The sequence below is a fragment of the Galleria mellonella genome, unplaced genomic scaffold, assembly GCF_026898425.1.
Source record: "Galleria mellonella isolate WM207_F2 unplaced genomic scaffold, CSIRO_AGI_GalMel_v1 utg33, whole genome shotgun sequence".
NCBI lineage: Eukaryota > Metazoa > Arthropoda > Insecta > Lepidoptera > Pyralidae > Galleria > Galleria mellonella.
The window spans coordinates 5,843,869-5,866,207 of record NW_026442079.1 but is presented as its reverse complement, the minus strand read 5'-3'; the positions used below and the strand labels follow the sequence as shown (position 1 = coordinate 5,866,207).

General features: G+C 33.2%; 1 protein-coding gene across 1 annotated transcript in view; it reads right to left on the bottom strand.

Annotated features, from left to right (window-relative positions):
- LOC113517310 (nuclear hormone receptor FTZ-F1) overlaps positions 1-22,339 on the bottom strand; it is a 138,914-nt gene that overhangs the window by 49,031 nt on the left and 67,544 nt on the right. The window contains 1 exon segment of the mRNA XM_026901965.3: positions 936-1,229. Coding sequence (XP_026757766.1) covers positions 936-1,229 — 294 coding nt within the window.

The following is a 22,339-nucleotide window of genomic DNA, read 5'->3' as shown; positions in this document are numbered from 1 at the left end:
TGTTATGGTCAATAATAAATACAGAAAGTTTGAGACAGTGTTCTTGAAATCCTGTCTAACTATATCTTCGACCGTGTAGTTTTTTTTACATTTCTTTTTTTGCTTTATACAGTTTCACATTGCTATGATAAACATGAAGTGTGACGAGACAAGGATCTAAATATTATAATAAATGTTTTATTGTTTAACTCTTTATTTTTACCGTGAAGCATTGCTATGTTTCGGTTTGAAGGGTAGGATATGGCGTGAATTTACAGGGTACAGAGGAATAACATCTGAGTCTTCAGGAATGGCAACGCATGGAGGGTATCATGGGCGAAATAGTATACTCTGTTATGTCCACGGTACTGCTCATGTCTATAGGCGACGGTTACCACTTTCCATCAGGTGGGCCGTCAGCTTGTTTTCCATTATAACTTGTATAAAAAAAAAAACAAAAACATAAAAATAAACAATGACATAAACACCTCAACTGAAATATAGTAGCATGGAATACAGATCAAAATATACATATAAAGGTACAAAAGACGGTCTTATCGCTAGGGCAATCTCTTACAGACAACTTTTGGTTAAAGGAGAACATATAGAAATGGGTAGGTAGCGCATAAGTGAATTAATAATTTTAACGTTTTATTGTGTCATATGTACCTGTATGACACAGAGACAGACATGCATCAACAGAATACTAACAGCTGTTTTTGATCCCATTTTTTAATTAGATCATCTGGGAAAAGTATTTTTAAGTGTGTATATTATATATATAAGGTTCAGAATGATTGCTTGAGAATGAATTTTAATTCAAGACATTTATTGGTTAAGACTTAACGACACGGTTGGATAAAAACTAAGTATGTTAGCTACTGTGATCCATTATTATCCTTAAAAATTACTTATTGTGTAATACTTAATTATAGGAAAAGAAGTTTTGTACTCACCTTCCAATTTCATCCCGACATCGAGGCACTTTTGGAAGCGACAGAATGGGCAGCGCTTTCGCTGCGTTTTGTCTATATGACAAGCTCGTTCAGCAACGCACGTGTACACCTTCTTATTCTGAACCGTCCGCTTGAAAAATCCCTTACAGGACTCGCATGTAAGGAGTCCATAATGATATCCGCTGACTTTATCTCCGCACACAGGGCACAGCTCTTCGATCACATCCTTTGTATCCGTTTGATCGCACACTGTGCCAGCTGCAGGCAAGTATGCGCCTGGTTCACCAGCAGCTCCTGTTGGAAACAGATACGAAGGGTCCAAGTTTGCATAACCGAATGATTGTTGATCTTGCGTGCACTGATATGCTGTGCCTTGGGGCACGTAAGGTTGAGACGCGCCTGATGGTCCGCCGCCCGAGCCAGACCCTTCTGGACCTGGGCTCAAGTCAAACGGGGACATGTTAAGGGACATGAGGCCTGTTTGCTGATCCATCGTCATGCTCAGCCGCACAGGGCGGCAGCTTGTTATAAATCCCTACTGCGGCGTCCAACCGCGACAACGTTCACACAGTCACCGAGTTCACTAGCGGTCTAACCGCAACACTATCTGCCGCTCGCGGGCTGCACCTGTTCAAGCACTATAGTATCAGACACATAAATCCAGAACATTTTGTCCAAAGAGTGTAGTGTAAAAATGTTGAGGCGTTGAACGCCTTCAGCCACAGCCCTCTATTCTAAGAAATGTTGACGGCGCGCGTGATGTTACGATCGCGTTAAGTGTTGATTAACAGCGGCACACGTGCCGCTCAAGAGACGTTTCGCGATCGACTGGCGGCCGGCCGGCGACAACGGCGCGCGTGCCGGCGCCTCCCGCATGCGCGCCCCGCCGTCACCCGCGGGCCCCCGCCCGCTCGCACAATGGAAAACGATTAGGAGCCCATGTAATAAGTGAAAGTGAGTCGGTGACCCACTTTCCCGCGATCCAGGTCTATGTTAGTGCGCGTTCGCGCGGTTGCGCCACCGCGCGGGCGGAGGACGGCGCGGGGGGCGGCCCACTGACCCAGTTGCGCGCAGTGCCGCAGCAGGGCAGGGTTGCCGCGAACCACGAGCTCGTGTTTATGTTCGCACGACATTCGTTCGCGAATATCGCGCAATGTTGAAAGTATCAATCACCAACGGCACGGTGTAAAGTAGGCACACGGCGGCACCGTCGGCGTATATGGCTCTGTTCTTCCTTATAATACTAAACACGAGATACTGCCAGGATAAGATCATGGTTCCCGCGATGATTTTTTTTTCGCGCACCTTTAGATGATCAGTTTAGCCGAGTGTCTAAACATTATGCACAAAGCTTTATGAAAATGTGAAGACACTCCTACATAGTTTGAAGTAGGTCCGTGATTACAAAGAATCATTCAATGCATATTCGAAATAAGAAAATATACCTATGAGTAAGTAGATAAAAATGGAAAGACCCAAAAATTAAATAAAAATCGACAAGACAAACTATTACACAAAAGAGATCGTAAAACAGATATAACGCCTTCCCTTAATAACGAGTCCCGTTAGGATACAAAACAAACGGCAAACTTTCCTAAAAGAATCGGCACCTTTGAAATTTAACCATGGACCAATGAAAGATATTACAAATAATAATAATGAACCTCGGTCAGATTGCCTATTTCAAATTTGGTACGTTAAATAATGCTTTGATATTAAAGGTAACGAAATGAGCCAATAATAAGTCAGAGGTATTAGAACAAGGATCTGTATACATTTGCGATCAGTTAAAGGTCAAGGGTAAGGGATATCAATATCATTTTCCTTGTGCAATTGATGCAATTATTTAGATGCTCGTTTTACTACGATAAATGATAATGGAAGATTATCTAACATAAATGTTATTACAGTAATTATAACAATAGATATAGGGTATATCGCAGACATTAGTTAAACTAGTTCAGTCTTTAGTATTTTCTGGAAGGCTAGGGCAGTCTCAAAACAATGAAATATAAAGGTAGGTCCATAAGATCACATTACATGGAAAAGTATGTAACATTGTAATTGTTCTCGTTTATTAAAGATTTTATAAGAATGTGCAGCAAAACTAAATAAATATTTTCAATTCTTAATAACTACAATTACTATCAAAACTGAAAAAATATTGCGTCATACTTTTCGCAAATTAGCAATTAACATTTAAATAAATAATATAAATTTCAGGCTACTATAATACGAGTGCCATTCAATATCAAAAGCGAAATAAATTAAAGATCTTGACCTGAATTTTGTTAAAATCAGTCAACGGGTCACGACCGAGTGACTGTCAGTAATAGCCTTGTACTTGCTATGTAACGTGATTCTACGTGTCCTAAAGAACTAAACGACGTAACAATACAATACTATCATATGGAAGAAGACATTCGATCGTCATATTATGCATAATACGGGTAAATACTGAACAAGTTTAATGGAAAAACGGATATCCATAAAATAATTTCATTATTATCAGAAATGACTTTACGAGATTGTATCAAGTATAATATTACTGCTTTTCAGAACTTCATATTTATTTATGTCAAGGTGAAGAACATGATAAATTTTGCGGAGATCGGTAAATCAATTACTAGTACGATGTACCTACCAAATATATTAATTTTTATTATTTTCAATCCTCAAACTTATCAGTAGACAGAAGCAGAAGGATTCATTAGACCATTAATGTATAGGTAACATACTAAAGAAAGCAACCTTTGTATTACAGAGAAAAGGTAGAATACAGTATGACTCAATAGTCTCGATTTCATAATCGAGACCTGAATACCGGATGAAAAAGCGACAGTAGTGTTGTGTACTCACGAAGTATGTCGTTTTCGCTATCGCGCAGACGCCGCGGCCTCCTACGAAAGCAAAAGTGGTCGCATGGTCGCGGAGTCGCACGCGCACCTATGCTTTCTTCGCACACGCGCATCTGACGTCACACTTTCTCCATATTCAATGACGCATGTTGATGTAACGCATCGTACGTAATGTATATATAACTAGTAATAGACGTGCTTGACATTATCACACTGTTTAAAAACGTCCGTTCAACATGGAAATGTTTATGCGAACACTAGCGTAATTTCTGTATTCTATTCTGATATGATGACTTTTAAAAGGTTACTTTATTGGTAAGTTAATATACAGACATGTGTCTATAAATTAAATATTCGGTTAGATTAGCCATTAATTTTGTTTGCAGTTTATTACTTAGGGATATTAATTTATAATCCTGTATATTTCACAACTATGTTTAATTGACTAACTAGCAACTTTACAGCTAATTTCGATATAAAAATTAGGTAATAATAATAGACGTATAATAAATACGATTCTGTTCGATACCTCTCGATTATAGCCTTATCATTTAGTGACAATTTGTCTGCAATTTTGTCCGTGTGGTAGTAAAAAAATTAACATAATTCGCACATAATGTGCTTATTTAATACTAACACCATTATACAAAAGCATCTACGTTCTACGTCACTTCATACAATGGAGAAGTCAAATGTATCTCGCCATTTTTTCACTAAATTTATACCCTCTAGAAGTGACTTTTGTTATTGGTCATTTTACTTCCACATTCATGGGTGCGAAGTCGCGGAATTGAGCTAGTGATATATATTTTAACGTGTGAATTTCAGCAAGTGCGACCCCCTGTCAAACTTCGGTGACATATCAATTGTGTATTTCAAACTTTTAATCGAAAAGTCGATGTCCTCGAAATATAAAAGGAAGCATTTTATAAAATGTTTTTTTGGGTATAAAACTTTTTCATAGCTCAAGACTAAAAAATCTACAAAATTAGAAATCGCATTCACGGATAATGATCCTAATAATAATAATAATAAGCAGTGTTCTTATGAATATGAAATTGTACTGCTGGTTAATACATTGTGAAATAGGCAATATATGCGTCTGCACTGTGCACCCATAATTTCAATGATAATAGAGTATTTACAATACAACACTATACTGTCAACATGCTCGCTATATAAGTAATTCAAGTTTTCAAACACCTTACCCATTGAAAAAGTTAGAAAAGTCATTAAATTTGCGGCAAACGTGCAATTACATGGAACGTTAAAAAGGATGGCAGGGGCAATTTTTCGAGCTATTGAGCCAAGTGCATTAGGTCACTAGGTCAACGATAACCCCTGCTGGTTTAGAACCGCACTCACGAGAACATTCAGGCGTATATAATGTAGAAACCGTGTAAATTTCCAGTATGCACCTAACATTGTAACAAGGAAGGGGAGAGGGTGAGGGAATCGATAAGAACGTACACATCATTTTTTTTTATAGATGATAATGGAATGGTACTTCGCTTGTGGTTTTAGTCTAGATCAGTTATCTCATCCTGATCAATTCACTAGAAATTAGCCCAATAGTTTCTAGGGGGTTAAGGTCGATCTAAGTCACATTGTTAGCTATAGACCCGATATTACTAGAAATGAAGCTCTTACACATTTCTTCACTAACAATCTCTTTCCACCGGCATATGTTATTACATATGCCGGTGGTGCCGACCTCGTCAGGTCGACTTCCACGCGATCCTTTTTGGTATGGCGATAGGTAGGGGGGGGGGGGGTAGGGACACATTGAGGGGCAATGGCCTACCTTAAAAGGCTTAATGCCTTACCTTAAAATGAAAGACCCCAAAAAAATTAGATTGGTTTTTTCGAAATTATTTATTTATGGCTTCTGCCCTACGAAAAAGTTCTTAGCTTGGGTTTAGGTATGGTCCTGCTTTTTGATAATCAATACACTTAATTCGTAGCGAACTCTTCACGATGAGCGAACTGACCTTTAGTAAACGAATCTGTCGATAGAATTATTGTACCTAGTCCGTCCAAGAGACAGAATGAGATGGCGACGCCCAGTGTTTTGATCGTTCTTATTCGAATATCAATGAAACTAATTAAATAGATTCGTTTGCTCCTTGTTTAAGGGAGCTGATATGATTTTCACCTATTATCGTTTACTGATACTCTACTAGCATAAACCTTTTTCAACCATTACAAAACAAAAAGTGATAATCGACTAGTAATTTGATGTGTGTGTATAAACAAGCACGAATCTCGATACTACTACGCCGGTAAAAGACATTGTTCTTCTACGGAGTCACAAGTGTATTTTTAGCTCGGCAACTGTACGATGGACTTGCTAGTGTAATGCAGCGAAGGCGCTCGACACTTGTAAATCTTATTTATAAGTCTATAATTAGTTATTTGTGAGCACTCACTTATATGGTCACACTCGTTTATAATTTACATATTTATCCAGGATTCCCTGAAGAAAAACAAAATTGTTACCATTAACATTATTACCAGATTGTTTTTTACTATACATTTTAGACAAAATGCAGCTGTACATTAAATATTTTAATGGATAATATTATTAAATAAATAAATATTGTTTTATTATATTTATAGATTATTAGCAGCCCCCGTCATTTTTACAATATTTTAAAAAGTGGTTATTGTGACATAACGATAATAGTTGGACATATCGCGAAGTTTTATGTAGTTATTGATATTTTCTTCAATATTATAGAACATACTTTTGTTAACACCAATAGTTTCCGCAGCGCACGCGACGAGAGATATTTTATAGCATTTTTTTACACCTTGAGTTACGTTATTAAAGTTTTAGTAAGGACCCCTAATCTTTTCTATATTAGTGTAGATGAATAAATTTACTTATCCTTGTTTCTTTTTTTAGTATAAAAACGAGTATTAAACAAACTAATGGTTCACCTGATGGAATGTGGTAATAGTTTCTTTTAATTAACTATTACACCATGTTTACCCATTAACCTATAAACTATAAACATGACAGAATATTTGATTACCACGTGGTTTTTGTGTAGACTGAATAACAATACCAATGTATTATCAGCCATATTCATCCCCAAGGTGTAAAAAAAGGGAAAACCCCAGAAGATACAGAATTGAGATTACGCCTGTTTAAGAGAATAGAAAACTCGAAATACTTTATATTAGACGATTGTTTGACCAATCTTACGAGCATCAGGTGGAAACTGATGGCAGGTCGGACTGTTGGTAGCTCAATGACAAAACGGCATGTCACGCCGTTTTGTGAACGGTGAATAATATTTAATTTGAAGTTATAATATATTAAACCTTATTTTAATAACCCTAACATTCTAGATTAGTCGATAATCTGCATATTTCAGTAAGACGTCACAGCACAACACCGATACCCTACAGCAATACTACTTTAATAAAAAAATACTTTTATACCTATGTTATAATAGACACTTTAAATTGGGTTGATTTTTTACTATTATCATTACCGTTTGGTGCAAACGAAGATTGGCGTTACGCCATATATTTGTTGCCCACTAATAATTTAAAGTGCTTAAATGTGTTTATTCAATTTGTATTTCCACAAAATAACTACAAATGATCAAAAGTCAAATCGTTTTTCAGTCAATCACAGTGAGTCGCAAATTCACCGTTGATGTTTTTTAACGCAACAAACAGCGCATTATATACAAATATAAAACGTATTACAGTATAAAAGTTTTAACAGCAAGGGCTTGGTGGGATTTCTGAGTTGATTACTGGACTGCAGCCAAGTTACATTTGCATCTGGTATTTTATTGCAATAGTAAGTAAGGCTACCCAGCACCTGAATGAAGAAACAGTTTCCAGGGATAAAGAATTTATGGTAGATAACGCACAGTGACTATCTAAGGCAAAACCATTGAAATGCGCAGGCGCATCTGGCATGCTTTTTGTTTGCCTTCCCTGTAGTATAAGGTCAATGAAATCATTTGTGAACCGTTAATTTTTCATAATAATAATAATGCTGTTTGCTCAAGTAAAGAAACCGATGAAATTATCAATATTTGGTAATTTTTGTTACCGTATAGCAAATTGTCTGAAGTGTGAATTTTCAATTTTCACTGCTAACAAAGTTAGCCAAGGAAATTTACATTCTGTCTTGGGGTTGAAAATGAAACTTATTTGATTCCCATACAAGTTATTATCAATTTGAATAGAAACGACCCAAATTCAGTTGACGAAGATAAGGTAACTGACATGTTTGATACCAAAGTTTTGTGTCAATGACCGTAGTACTGTTTTAACACCACTTATTACGAGGTGTACTGTCGTGTACAGTCCTACAATAAATAGCAGTCCTAAAATAATTTTTTTATACCATAAATGTGGCAAATAAGCATACAGCCCGTCTGATGGTAAACTTGATTATTTAATAGTAGGGTATTATTTAACTGTAATATACAATTCCTGTAATAAACGATAGTGACAGCGATCACTTGGAAACCGTTTTGGTTCTTTTAAATAGAACGCAATGCCCGACCTAAATAGAACGAGGATTCTGGAAATCACGAGTAGACTGAAGAAAAAGACTATGATACTCATAACTATCATTATTATCAATAAAATTATAAATATCATTTTATCTGTTAAAAAAGTTAATATATTTCATAAATAAAATAAATTTTTATCAAAAAATGCGAAAAAAATGCCCAAGCTGGCAGGTAATTTAACATAAAAAGGTACCTACTTAATTATTATTGTATTTACATCGATATCATTACCAAAATGTCTTCGTAAGAAAATCTCGTTCTGCGAGCTCCAATTCACATTTGTACGCTTACAGACTGTACCTAATAGATCGTAAAACAGACATTGAAGACCATGTTTATTATGTTCGAAGTTTGGTGAGAAAACAATAAATTTATATTTATGACTGAGTAATAAACATAACCCTTTGTTAATAGAAGAAACTCTTCAGTGAACGTTACAACGTAACGGTAATTTAGAATATAAAAGAAAGAACCCGAGCCCTTAAATTACCGATTTTTGCTTTTTCAATTGTTTACATGTAGTGACGAACAAGAACAAGGTATAAACGTACTTTTTAATATGTAAGATAAAATTGCAGGTAAAATCTAGTATCTTAATATCGTAATGTTGTTAAATCAATTTGGCCTTGATTTGTCCTATAAATGTAAGGAAAACGAAACGCGACTTTGCTCTAATTTATCCTTACACGACCTAATTTTTCTTAAGGCTTTGAGCCTGACCTACATGCGGAGATCATATTGGGGTCTTTTCTTCAATAAATTCCGTTTAAGCCGTTGCTGTCTTATAGAGTTTAATAAAGTTAGAAGGAAACGCTTTATTTGTATGCATTTGTTATAAATTAATTCTAAAAGCGATGTTGGTTTTAGTAATAATGTTTTTATTATTGTATATCTGTAACACATAATGTATATACTTTATACATTATGTGTTACAGATAAGTAGTAAGTAGACGTATGTATATATTATTTATAATATTTATATTTTTTATAATATAACATAATTTGCACTTATTTTAAAAATTATATTGTGAAAGAAACGCATATTTCTCTGTTTGCCCTTTGATAGATTGATGTATAATACCATAATGTTGTTAATTACACTATTAATAATATAATGTGCTCTTGTATATTTGTGCATTTAAATTTAAATAAATAATTTTACAGATTTAAAAATAACAATATATCAAGTACTACAAAAATGTTTAGTAGGCTAAAATCTGTAGCTTAGTAGGTAGGTTATACCTACATATTGTATATATTTTATATATAAATATTTATTACTTTCAACAATTAAAAAAGTTGGTATCCTTCATAATAAAAATATATATATTCTTTACTTATTCGATGGATTTGGTTTGTGTTGTGGCCTACTTACTTGCCAACTTTTCCGTAGGTACCCACCTACTTTCTTGTTTCGTATATCGATTTCATCCCCTGTTGGGTTTCTAAAAAATTTTGGACATGTTCTAGCTCAATTATGTTAATCCAGCTGAAGATTAACCTGTCAAAACACCCTTAACTCGGTTTATAAGCTTAATTCTGTTTAGTAGTCATATGATAATGAACAAGGATGTAGACAAAAGATCTTTAGGATCTTTTGTATATACATTTTCTGGTTGGGTTAGCAGTAGTTATTGTTAGTATATTTAATGTTTATGTTCGACAATAATACTCTTACATATATGTTTATAACATGATGTCTTGATTATTAATTTGTATTATAATAATTATAATAATTGCTTCTGTGTGGTCCCGGCATAGAATAGACAACCCCTTCCTTTCCCGTGGGTGTCGTAAGACGCGACTAAGGGAGGGCGGGGGATGGGTAGCAGTGCCTCTCTTAAAATATCTTTAAAGCTTAACCGCCTGCCAAGCATGGCAATCACTGGCAATCCTCTTTAAGGGGGAGGCTTATGTTCAGCAGTGAAAAGTTAAAGGCTGATATCATGATGATTATAATTATTGCAATTGTAACATTGTTTTATTAAAGTTTATCCAATCCAAGTTTTCAGAATTACCTTTCAAATGCTTTTTGTTATTTGGGATTGACGGTTAATCTTTGTCATTTATTCTGATCTTAATGCAGATTTTACACTATAATTAATTATAACTTTTACACAATTCCTTTACGAATCTTCATTTCTTCTTCTACTGAGTATTTTTTATTCACATGATGTTTATTCCATCGGGATTAAGTTACGTTCTCTTCACTTTCTCAATTCAAATACCAAAGTTAATATGTCGTATACGACATTTTGTTACTACTTATACCTACAAATATTTACTCTGAGATTATTAGATTAGATACTACTGCTACTTTTAGTCCACATCTATATAGGTGGCCCAATCAGTATTTTATCTAGTTTGTTACATCGTTCCACATACATAATATTCTTCAAAGTATTTACAAATCTAGTTTTTAAGTGGTGTGGTGTTTACATAGTTACATCAATTTTCATAATTATTTTTGTAATCGATAGGTCTACTATCTTGTTGATAACTGAGACTTCCGTTTATATTTGAGGACCATAAGACTGTTTCGAAACAAAATCTACTTACATATACGCCACTCCACGTTCTCGATTCAAAATATTTTTTATCTAATGTATCCTGTATACATTATTAGTATATACATATCATCGTTCATCGATGTATTTTGTAATGACTGATGTAGATTTGGGGAGCAAAATGTTTGTTAATCGTTTGTCTTGTTTTTTAATAACAGGCGTATGCACCTTAAATGCACTACTTTAGTATTGAAGCATATTAGGATTTATCTCGGTGTATATTGTATATTATTACAAAAAAAACTATTTGTTAATAATATGTTCTTACCCTTAAAATATTATGTAAATTGCTCAAGGAATTTGAATTGTCAACTTTCGACTGTTTTGTATAATCAAATATTAATCGGTTGAGAAACATACATATCGGGAATCAGGTCGCCTGTTTCTTTGCAAATATTGGGTTGCTCAACCTAATTTCTTATTCCATACATTCTGTATAATGAGTGAATGCATATCCCACTTGCCACTAAATCGAAACTTACAGATCAATTTGGCACGTTTGGCACTCTGCAATTAGGATTTAATAAATGCACAATTTTAATATCATATGACAACGTATGATTTATATTTGCTGATGTATTATAATAAATATTAGGATGTTATCTTAGTTTTATATTATTAATATCACATAGCCCAAATTACCAGTCTCAAGTTATTTAACTTTATATATATAAAAAAAAAACACATTAACGTCTTACCACTGGTCACAGATCTGTTCTTATAAGACGTAGAAAATAAGAAATGCAGATATGAATAAAAGCATTAAAATGTTTATTGTTTCAAAAACTACCCAGGTATCCATTTAAGACAGCCATTTTTAGACTTATATAAATTTATTGCCATTGTAAAAATGATTGTAATTATAGACTTACACTCTTATTCATAAAAACGTCAAACGTCTCATAAACCTATTTTAGTTAAAAAAAAAAACTGTTTTGTCTCTTTTCTTTTATGCTACATTCTCAATTTGAAGAAAAGTGAGGAAAAAGTTCAATAGCTAAAGTAGGTTTGTAGTAGATTATAGTTTTTATTAATAACGGGGTTTTAATAATACCTACATGTGTTTTAATTAATTATAAAACCCTAAAACAACTTATATTGTGAAATACATATATCGTTTTATTTTTATCTCCCGCACACAGTCACAGGCAACTCGCTTTCCAGTATTCTGTTTTGTCATGCTTTTGTTATCATATGGAAGTACATATCTGTAAACATAAAATTGTGCATATTAAAGATGTTTGTGTTTCGGTTCGAATTAAGCCATTCATGTAGAAAATAGGATAGTGAATCAAGAACTGAAGAATTTCGAGTGGATATAAATATAATCCTTTGCCAAGAAATGATCAAAGTTTGTGTTTATTTTATTTAAGCTTTATTGACTAATAAATAGTGGCACAAAGGGCGCATTTCATGTTATTAGCACTATGCATTAACCTTTGACTTTTCGTTTCTACACCACTCAAAAATTTAGGGTAAACTAATAATTAACAATAAATTTTAATTAACTACATACTAATAGAATTAATATATTGTATATGTATGTATATATAATGTCTGTGTCTTAAAAAAAGCTGCGCATAGTTCATTATAAAATAAATAATAAAAATTTTGCAGAATAACAAGTGTTTTAGTTAGCAGTATACTAATTATATCAATACTTAAAAAAATATTTTACACATTTAGTAGAATATAGTTACAAAAACAGACCTGTGTATAAAAATTTTCGCTATTCTACTGCAACAGCAAAATAAGTAGATATCATGATATAATTTTATTTCTTCATTGTTACTCATATAAGTATTTCACTTACTCTTACTAGATCGCTGTTTCTATTCACTAATATGTATATTATTATATATTATTTATTTTCATACTAGTACTTTTTATATAAAGGGCTTTAAGTTGTTGCGGGGTACGCATGTAGAACACCTTAGTTCTCATTAACTGCTACATATGAGTTAGTGTAATCACAGTATATTTTGGGGGGTACATAGTAATCGTATTTTTAATTACATAGTTATCATTTTTAATTTGACGGACTAATGTATTTTATTATTTTGTTAGTTGTCTAAATCATCGTTTCCAAAAAAAAATCATAGGTTAGTGCGAGACACAACGATAGTGGATTTCGTATTTAAAATTTAAAAAAAAACTCTGGTGTTTATTGAAATTAGAACTGAGATTAGTTACTTATCCACTTCATACCTCATAAATATCGTATCCTCTATTCTTCTTTGTTATCGGCAGCAACTGATACGTAGACTAAAGACATCCATTAGACTTACGGTAGTTTAGTATTATTACTTATACCATGGTAAGATACCATTTCTGATTATGGTATAAACAACCCAAATAATAACAAATTATCAATTACATGAGCAGTGTGCTTTCGGCATTTTTTAAATCATGTTTCTAATTATTTGTAAACTAACGACGATACACATCGTAGGCACAAGTACATATATACTAATACTAGCCTACGGACATCATATTGCGTTCTTGCGATTCACGAGTGCGTTTTGTCTTTACTTGTGGACAGATACACATACGTATTATGATAGTATGTGTGCCAAGCTTCATCAGACACACATTATTACAATATGCATGTAGACATTAAAACATAAGTAAATACCATGAGTGCTTGTGAATTGCATGAACTGAACTTGTCTTCACTATTTATGGGTTAATCGGCGTTTAGTATCTTCAGATACAGATTACCTTCTTCATATACAAATTACGTAATAGCACCTTTTAAACTTGCGTTTTCGGAGTCTGATGGCCATTACACTTTATAGTTTCACTTTATTATTAGCCACCGGACTGGTATCTATACCAGAGAGGTGATTCTGTATAAAAGCAAACATAATTGCTACATCCGAAAATTCATTTGCTGTCTAAAATTTATTTTTGACATTTCGTTGGTAATATTTGCGAACCAGTGGGAAAAGACAAACCATTAATTTTACAGTTCATAAATATAGAAGTTTACACTGTTTCACGCAGAAAATTCCATTTAATTTATCCAGCGATTAGGAAGCAATCATACTGCATAATATGTATATATATATATATATTACAATTAAGTAGTACAGTGTTTGTTTGCTATTATTGAAAATGAAGGGTTTCAGATTCAGAGACTAAGAGCATTAGTATATAAATAAATATATTTTTATCAAAACAAAATTTAGTTAATTATACATAAACAGTTTTGAAGAGTTGTGTTTTTGAATAATAAATTTTTATGAATTTATTGCTTAGCTTCCACTGACAAGAATTATATGCTGCTTTTTAAACCAAAAGTTGTGTTTCCAAGTATAAAAAAAATTAGACCATTTACTAATTTAATTTAACTAATAAAATACATAAGATAGGACAGATCCGTTAATGTTTTGTGCTACACACTTTTGGGTAGATAAGAACGAACTATTAGTTATAATAAGCATAATATCTATGATAAGAATTGCTTCCTTGTTTGTTTTAGTATTATATTTGTTATTAACTAAGTCTTAACAATAAATAACTGTAGGTATAGTATATATATATATCTACAGTTAAAAATCTCGAATATTATTTTCATTGAATGATAAAATTGTTTTTTTTTTTTCGTTTTTTGTTTATAACATTCTAGTAGCCTAACACTTCGTTTCATTAAGTGCCAACTGTAAATTTCCATTTAATTTAGGTTTCTTAATATCACTGAAAATTTACCTGGAAAATAGAAAATATAAGTAGGTACAATTTGATTGGGATTGAGTGAAATATATCTTCTTTCTTTCATTTTTTTCATTTCTAATGAAATGAAAAACATCTACATCAATATTATAAAGAGGAAAGATTTGTATTTTTGTGTGTATGTATATTTGTAATAAATAAACTCAAAAACTACTTCGCCGATTTCAAAAATTATACTAATTATACTATATCTCCAACTATTATCGTTATGTCACAATAACCACTTTTTATTTTTTAAAAGTTGATAGAAATACAGACCAAAATTACATCATGTTATTCATACTTCTGTTTAAATCCTTATCCAAATAAATCATACTGTTTTCAAAACTGTTTCCATTTATGTAGATTACTTTTGAATTCTTAAAATCGGCTATTCTATTTAATAGATATTACGAATTTAATAAGTCATAGAAATAGAAAAAATAACGCTGTCGCGTTGTACATTATATTCATACCTATTTATTAATCTTTATCCAAATAAATGATATTGTATTTAAAATTGTTTCAATACCTGCAGATTACTTTTTGAATTTTTCAAATCGTAGGTGTATTCCATTCAAAAGATATTAAGTTAAAAAGTCAGATATAGAAAAGGCTTCGCCCGCCGCCCGCGCCGTGTCGGCCGCGTGGCTAGCTAACCAAGCATTGTAGCGGTGCAGGAGAGGGACAGATGGAGGCGGACACATCTATGAAACAGGTAGTTAGGTAGGATCAAATAAAAATGTAACATGTTGTAAAAATGCCCACCCGTGCGAAGCCGGGACGGGCCACTAGTGTATAGATAAAAGTTGCGTTGTTTTATTAGTGTTTTTCATATAGAACAATGATGTAATTTTTAAGTCAATACCACACGATGATGGGCAGCATCTTTCTTAAAACGTCAACAAAGCCTTGCCGCGATTGCTAACCCACCTGCCAAGCGTGGCAACTACTGGCAAAACTTCCCTTATGGGGGAGGCTTATGTTCAGCAATGGATAGTTGACGGCTATTATTCTACCTTAATATTGCAACATAATATCTTAGCGACAGCTTTAAAAGAATATTAAATGCAAAGTATTGTCTTTATAGACAATCCTTAGTATTTTGTTATCAAAAGAAAATCTTTAATGACGATACTCTTAAATTACTAGCTGTTAAATATTTAATTATTGATATATCCTTAATACATCATTTTACTAAAAAAAAGTTTATGGTACATTTTAAGACTCTAGGACAAACGGAAGTAGCCCATGAGCTTTTATAATGAACCAGTGTATCGATTATGGAAATATGTACATGAGAGGCCGTAACTTTTATTGGGTTACAATTTATAATTCTATAGGAATATTGGCTTTGTCTTGCATATTCTAACTCTGCTAAATTGTATTTTAGAAGTAAAAATATCCAGGAGCTCTTTGTTAGATAATTTAGACCTCTAAATACATTTATATAATATCTAAAATCAAATTAATGACGTAGTGTTATTGACATCCTGAAGAAGCAATTCAAATAATCTATAGTTATAGAGTTAGCACGACTTTTGCTACAATTAATTGGAACCTTCACCAAATTCGATAATATTGTAATTGCGTTTCGAAACCAGTTTTTTAATGTTTGCTTATTGCGATTTGGCGTCGGCGTTGAAAGCAAGGCTACCTATCATACATACATGTAATCAATGTTAATGATAAACTTTCAACTGATAATATTTAAGATTTTTTCCATTTATGTAAATGGAAAATATCAATATTGTCTACGTATATACGTAGACAATATTGGTATTGAATTAATTAATTGGTATTTATTTAGACCATAGGACTATTTAAAGGGAGCGAGTTGGCGGGTGGGCTGTAAATCCTGTAATGGCTTTGGAATTGTTCTTGCGATTTCATCGCGATAGTTCAGTTGAGCTTATTCTATAGCATATAATTTTTATTGGAAACTCTTATTGGTTACTAACATAAATAAGTAGTTCAGGGTTACAAAACCATTCCATTTTATACAAAAAAAAGCAATAGTGATAGTTTATTTGGTCAAATTCCACTATCATTTATGAGTTATTTTCATTATGGATTAATATCTCTTAGATCAGACAATACCTACGGACAAATAGGAAACTTATGCAGATGATCTTAATATTCTATAGTTTTTATGCAATAAAGAATAAATTATTATCTTAATAAACCAGAACATGTATGTGTTTGCTAATCACTTGCTAAAGCATACTCTATACTTTTGGGTAAGGACACAAATTGTACCTAATATATGAATATTTTGGACTAGTAAGATATGAAATTCATCTATTAAATTAACATACCTACTTTATTTAGGAATAATTAGGCATGCTAATAACATATTTGATTTACATAACCAGATACACTAATAAGTTATTGCAGAAATATCTCCAGGTTCATAAATAATATAGAGTCAATTAATCTTTTTATTGTTTTGTGGTAGTGTGCAACTACACAAAATATACATAAACGTAAAAAGTAGAGGTTAAACAAGTAGATATTACGAAAAAAAAATTGATGTTTATGACCGAAATAAACATATTTTTTCAAGGGTCTTGTCATTCATCTATGCGTATTATGGAGTAATACATATGCGTGCCATTATTGTTAAGTGCTCTATCCCAACCACGTTCGTGGTGTAAAATAGCTGCGTTTACATGGCTGTATTTCGGTTTGTCCTCAAGAATGGCAACGCATGAAGAGCACCATAGGTTTCACAGAATATTCTGTGACGTTCATGGACAAGAGTATGGGCGACGGTTATTACTTTTTAACAGCTGGGTCGTCAGTTTGTTTGCTATTACAAGTTTTATAAAAAAGTCAGATGAAAATTTCAGGTAGATGGCGCCATAAATAGTAACTGTTATTTGTATTTTTGTGTTCCATACATAAAAAATAGAGGTTATTTAAATGTATTCAAACACAGTCGCTTAGAGTAATGTCCATTATTTATTATTGTAATGGAACTCTTGTTTCTCCCCACCGCGTCTACCTCCTCGCTGCAATACTAATATGCGAACGCCGCATCACTTGAGTATTTTGTAATACCGCTAAAATCGTGGTAACCAGGCCAAGGCCTTACTTATTTACAAGTACGTGAGAAATAATGTTCAAACTATACATAATAAGTACTTTGATTTGAATTATATCTAGATTTTGACTGAATTAAGATAACTGGATATTATATATATTTAACTATGTAAAAATGAAAAAACTTATTGCGTTGAAAACAATGAACTTTTTAATAAGCCGAGTATTTAGTGTCGCGTGGAAAATGTATCTCCCATAATTAGTATAAGTACGTTTGTAGTGTTAAGCATATTATATGTATTATTATATCTTTAATACTGCAAATATAAATACAAATATTGAATGATAATCTATACTTATAAAACATTTATTCCGATTGAATATAAACGCACAGACAAAACTACTGTTTGAATTAAGTCTTTAGATTTGGAATTTAGGTTTATTTCATAAGATATACATCAGCTAAGAAAGGGTTATTGATAATTTTAACTTAAAAAGAATAAATCATGTGTCATCATTTCCTTTTAAGTAGACATTTTCAAAGTTGCACATGTATCCACAAAGCCGCGAGAAACAGATACTTTAGATTTCTTAGATTGTTACCATAATTGTAAAGTTATTTTTGCTAAAGTTTCTTAAATAACGAGTGAGAATACAAACAAAATTCGCAATGACGGGTGGAAACAATAATTATGACGAAACTTGTATCTCACACATATAAACGTTATCGTTGTTAGTTTATGCAGGTGTGCGTTGTTTGTGTACAAATATAGTTACGTACGTACATGTGTGTTGGTGTGGCTCTTGCGCTCGCGCAGAATATTGACGCGAGCTTTGATAAAAAAAAGTGGGTCACCGCCTAATTATGCTTAATGTTGTGCCAAGTTATGCGCATCGCTTCTGGATGGATTTATGCTAATGCATACTACTGTGTGATTGTTCGGGCACTCCGGCATCATTGTATTCAGCGCTTATGATTCTCGACACACAGGAGGGCTACTTACTGATTTTAAGATCTTGCGTACAATGTATATTGTACAACAGAACGACATGCCTCGATGGAAATAAAAGACGCTTGCATAATTGACAACTGTATTTATGTTGTAAAAACGAGTGGGTAATGTGTTTTGTAAATGCACAGATAGTTCAATATTTCCAGACGTGTACATAACTACTTACTTTAGTTCATTGATAAATAATAATAATCTACACTATGACAACTGAGCGCAATCGTTATCTATGTTGGTAATTATTGTGTATAAAATGTGTTAAAATTGTACAACCTATGTAGATTAGAAACCCAATTTCAGTCATAGGAGGAGAAAACCGGCTAAGAGAGTATCGTACACGCGTGCAAAGAGGTCATTATTAACTGTTATATTTCACATTCTGAGATACAAATGAGTAGTTTTAAATATAGGTATATACATATACTTAAAACTACTTAGTACCTATACGTTTGTTTATTCTTCGGGCTATGCCAGTTACTTTGGTTCTAAATACATCAGTAATACTTGTAGTGCAAATGTGAGGATTTTTTTTTTATATTTTCAAAGCAAATAAATTTTTATATAAATTGCAATCTCTATACCTTTGACTAATTGAAATTGATCACTTCTTATAAGATGGATCCATAATTTAGAATTATAACCTTCGACCAACCTTAAACCTTCTTATACAATTAGTATCTATCAGTGGCTTTTGTAGTAAATGTACCCTTTCTACTGTATTTTCTAGAGATTATGTATCAGTAAAAAGTAGCAAAAAGTAATCTAATTTTTTTTCTATCTTTAACTGCATTTTTTTTTACAACACAGGGGGCAAGCGAGCTCTTTTCTTGAAGGTTATGTTGTCGTATCGGTTGTTGCTGGTTGCTGCTGGAAGTTGATTCCAAAGAATGGTTGTGTGTGGAAGAAAGTGTCTTGAAAAAGGCACGGTGGAAGACCACCACTCGTCCAGATGATTGGGATGAAACTTTAGTTTGTGGCGGGTTGTACGGTGGTGAAAATCAGCAGCAGGTATCAATTCGAACAATTTCTCAGAACACTCCCCATGATAAATTAGGTAGAAGATGCACAGAGATGCAAAATCTCTGCGCAGTTTCAGTGGGTCGAGTCGGACAGTAAGGCGCTGACTATCAATAATTCGAGCCGCCCGACTTTGTATGCGGTCTAACGGAAGGAGTTGGTACTTTGGCGCTCCTGCCCATAAGTGAGAACAGTATTCCATATGTGAGCTAACTTGAGCTTTATATAATTACAGGCGGTGTTCCGGCATGAAATACCGTCTCACCCTATTGAGCACTCCTAACTTTTTGGAAGCTATCTTAGCCTTCTCCTCTAGATGACCGCAAAACTGGACGTCGCAAGATATATCAACGCCCAGAATTCCTAGACTCGACTTTTTATCAAGGGAAGTGCCCTGAAAGTGAGGAGATACCACAAACGGCGTCTTTTTTGCGGTGAACGCGCAGACTTGTGTCTTCTTAAGATTAAATTGGACAAGATTTTGTCAACCCCAGATCGAAACTTGATGGAGTGATGTTTCGATTTCAGACACAAGTCTATTCCGGCACTCATCGGTATGTGCCCGCGAGATCTTTGCATGACCGGTATATAATGCATTTCTTGTACTGTCGTCTGTATATCATTGATATGCAGAAGAAACAGAGTCGGACATAGTACACAGCCTTGCGGGACACCAGCATTCACAGGTTTTAAATCAGAGCATGCTCCGTCGACTACGACCTTAATGCTACGTTTCTTGAGAAAAATTACTATTTTATTTATCTTAGTAATATCTAGGGAATGTGAACCTAAATTTGATTTTTTTTTACCTGAGAATAATTCCACTGGACAATATTTAACTTTAATGTTACACACAGACTTATTATTAACTTATTATTAGAGATTGTTTAATTTACTTTCATAAAGGAGATTAAGTAAGTTTTTAATCACAAAATAATACCTAGTTGACTGAGACAGTTGTTCCGTGAGCAAGCTAGTTGACCTTGGAGACTTCCATAACCTGCACTGCTGCACTTAAGTACCTTACCTTTTGCCAAGTTATTGTAATGTGTTAACGAATTTTGCGAGACAACACGAAACGAGTTGGCACGAAAGAAAAAATATTTTTTTAATACAATTGAGTATTTCGAGCAAGCTACACCACAGACGAAACAGAATATATACTGCTGCATCTATAGGTAAATTATATATTATATAGGATGTATCTAAAGGAACGAATACTTCTAAAATGCAGCAACTGTTCATAAAACACATATTATCTTCCAAGCGAAGGAAACTACAAAAGGAGTAAATTATGAAAGAAGTGCTAATTGGTGAAACAAGAGATATCTTATATGCAAGGACAGAAGGCTCAACATTCAGTTCTCTCGGCCTAAATCGCAAGATGCTTGGCGTAATCATAAATATATATTATATTTCATAAAATTGAATAATTTACCAGTAAAAATAGTAAAGTTGTAAACTTAGGTAGAGACAAAAAAATTATTAGGTACTTTCATATGCATAGTGCGATGTGTAAACTGAGTAAGATAATACAAAAATATTCAAAATATTTAGGTAACATAATATATATGTATATGACTTTTTGAATAGATGTAATGACTTTTTAAATAGATTTAATTTGTGATACTTGACACTGTAAAGGCATAACATTGACTTATTATTTGTGATTGTAATTTGAAGTAATTGATTTTGTTGATGTTATTATGACTATTATTTTGGAAATTGAAAAAAAAAAAACATTTACACACCGAAATGGTAAATATTCCTGAACAACCGTAACTTAAGATCTGCTACTAGCAATCACCAATATTTTGTAAATTATTATTATTATATTATAAAAAAGTTATATCCTATATTTCCTGAGATGTAAACTTATAGAATATACTGCAATATCTCATGTATTGTCATTCTTATAGGTACTCTGTAATTTCACTGCCTGATTCCATATCTAAACCTAAAAAGCAGTAATGCAAGCACAACAGCTTCGCAATAGAAACATGAATGTGACAGAGGTATACAAGCTTCAATGACCACACTAATAGAAGTGGCATACGATCATCTCAGGTAGAATTCCATATGTTCCTAGTTATTCCAGATGTGCTAAACTCGTCATAATGATACTTGTTCTCTATTCCTTGCATTTGAGAATACATTGAATGGAGACTATACACAAATTATTTATAGTTGTGCCAATTTTGGTATTAACCAAATTAATGCGGGCTAATTAGAAGACGCCGTGTAGTCCCAGCATAGAAAGGACCACCCTTTGCTTTACCGTGTCTTACTTAACTTAATGGTCAAGAGATGGGCAGCAGTACCCCTTTTAAAACATCACCAAAGACTAAATGCGGTCGCTAATCCGCCTATCAAGCGTGGCAACTACTGGCAAAACTCCCCTTATGGAGAATGCCTATGTTCAGTAGCGAACAGTTAACGGTTGACATAATAAAAATCAGAAGAAACTACAAATATAATATACTCGTAAGTCATTATCATATTTATTAGAAAAATAAGAGATGTTGAATATAATAAAGTCAAATATGTTTTTTTGCAGTACTGATGTAATGTAAATCTGCGGTAGAATGATGAATCAATACGCATCGATCAATAATACATAATGTGCAAACAAAATATGCAGCACAT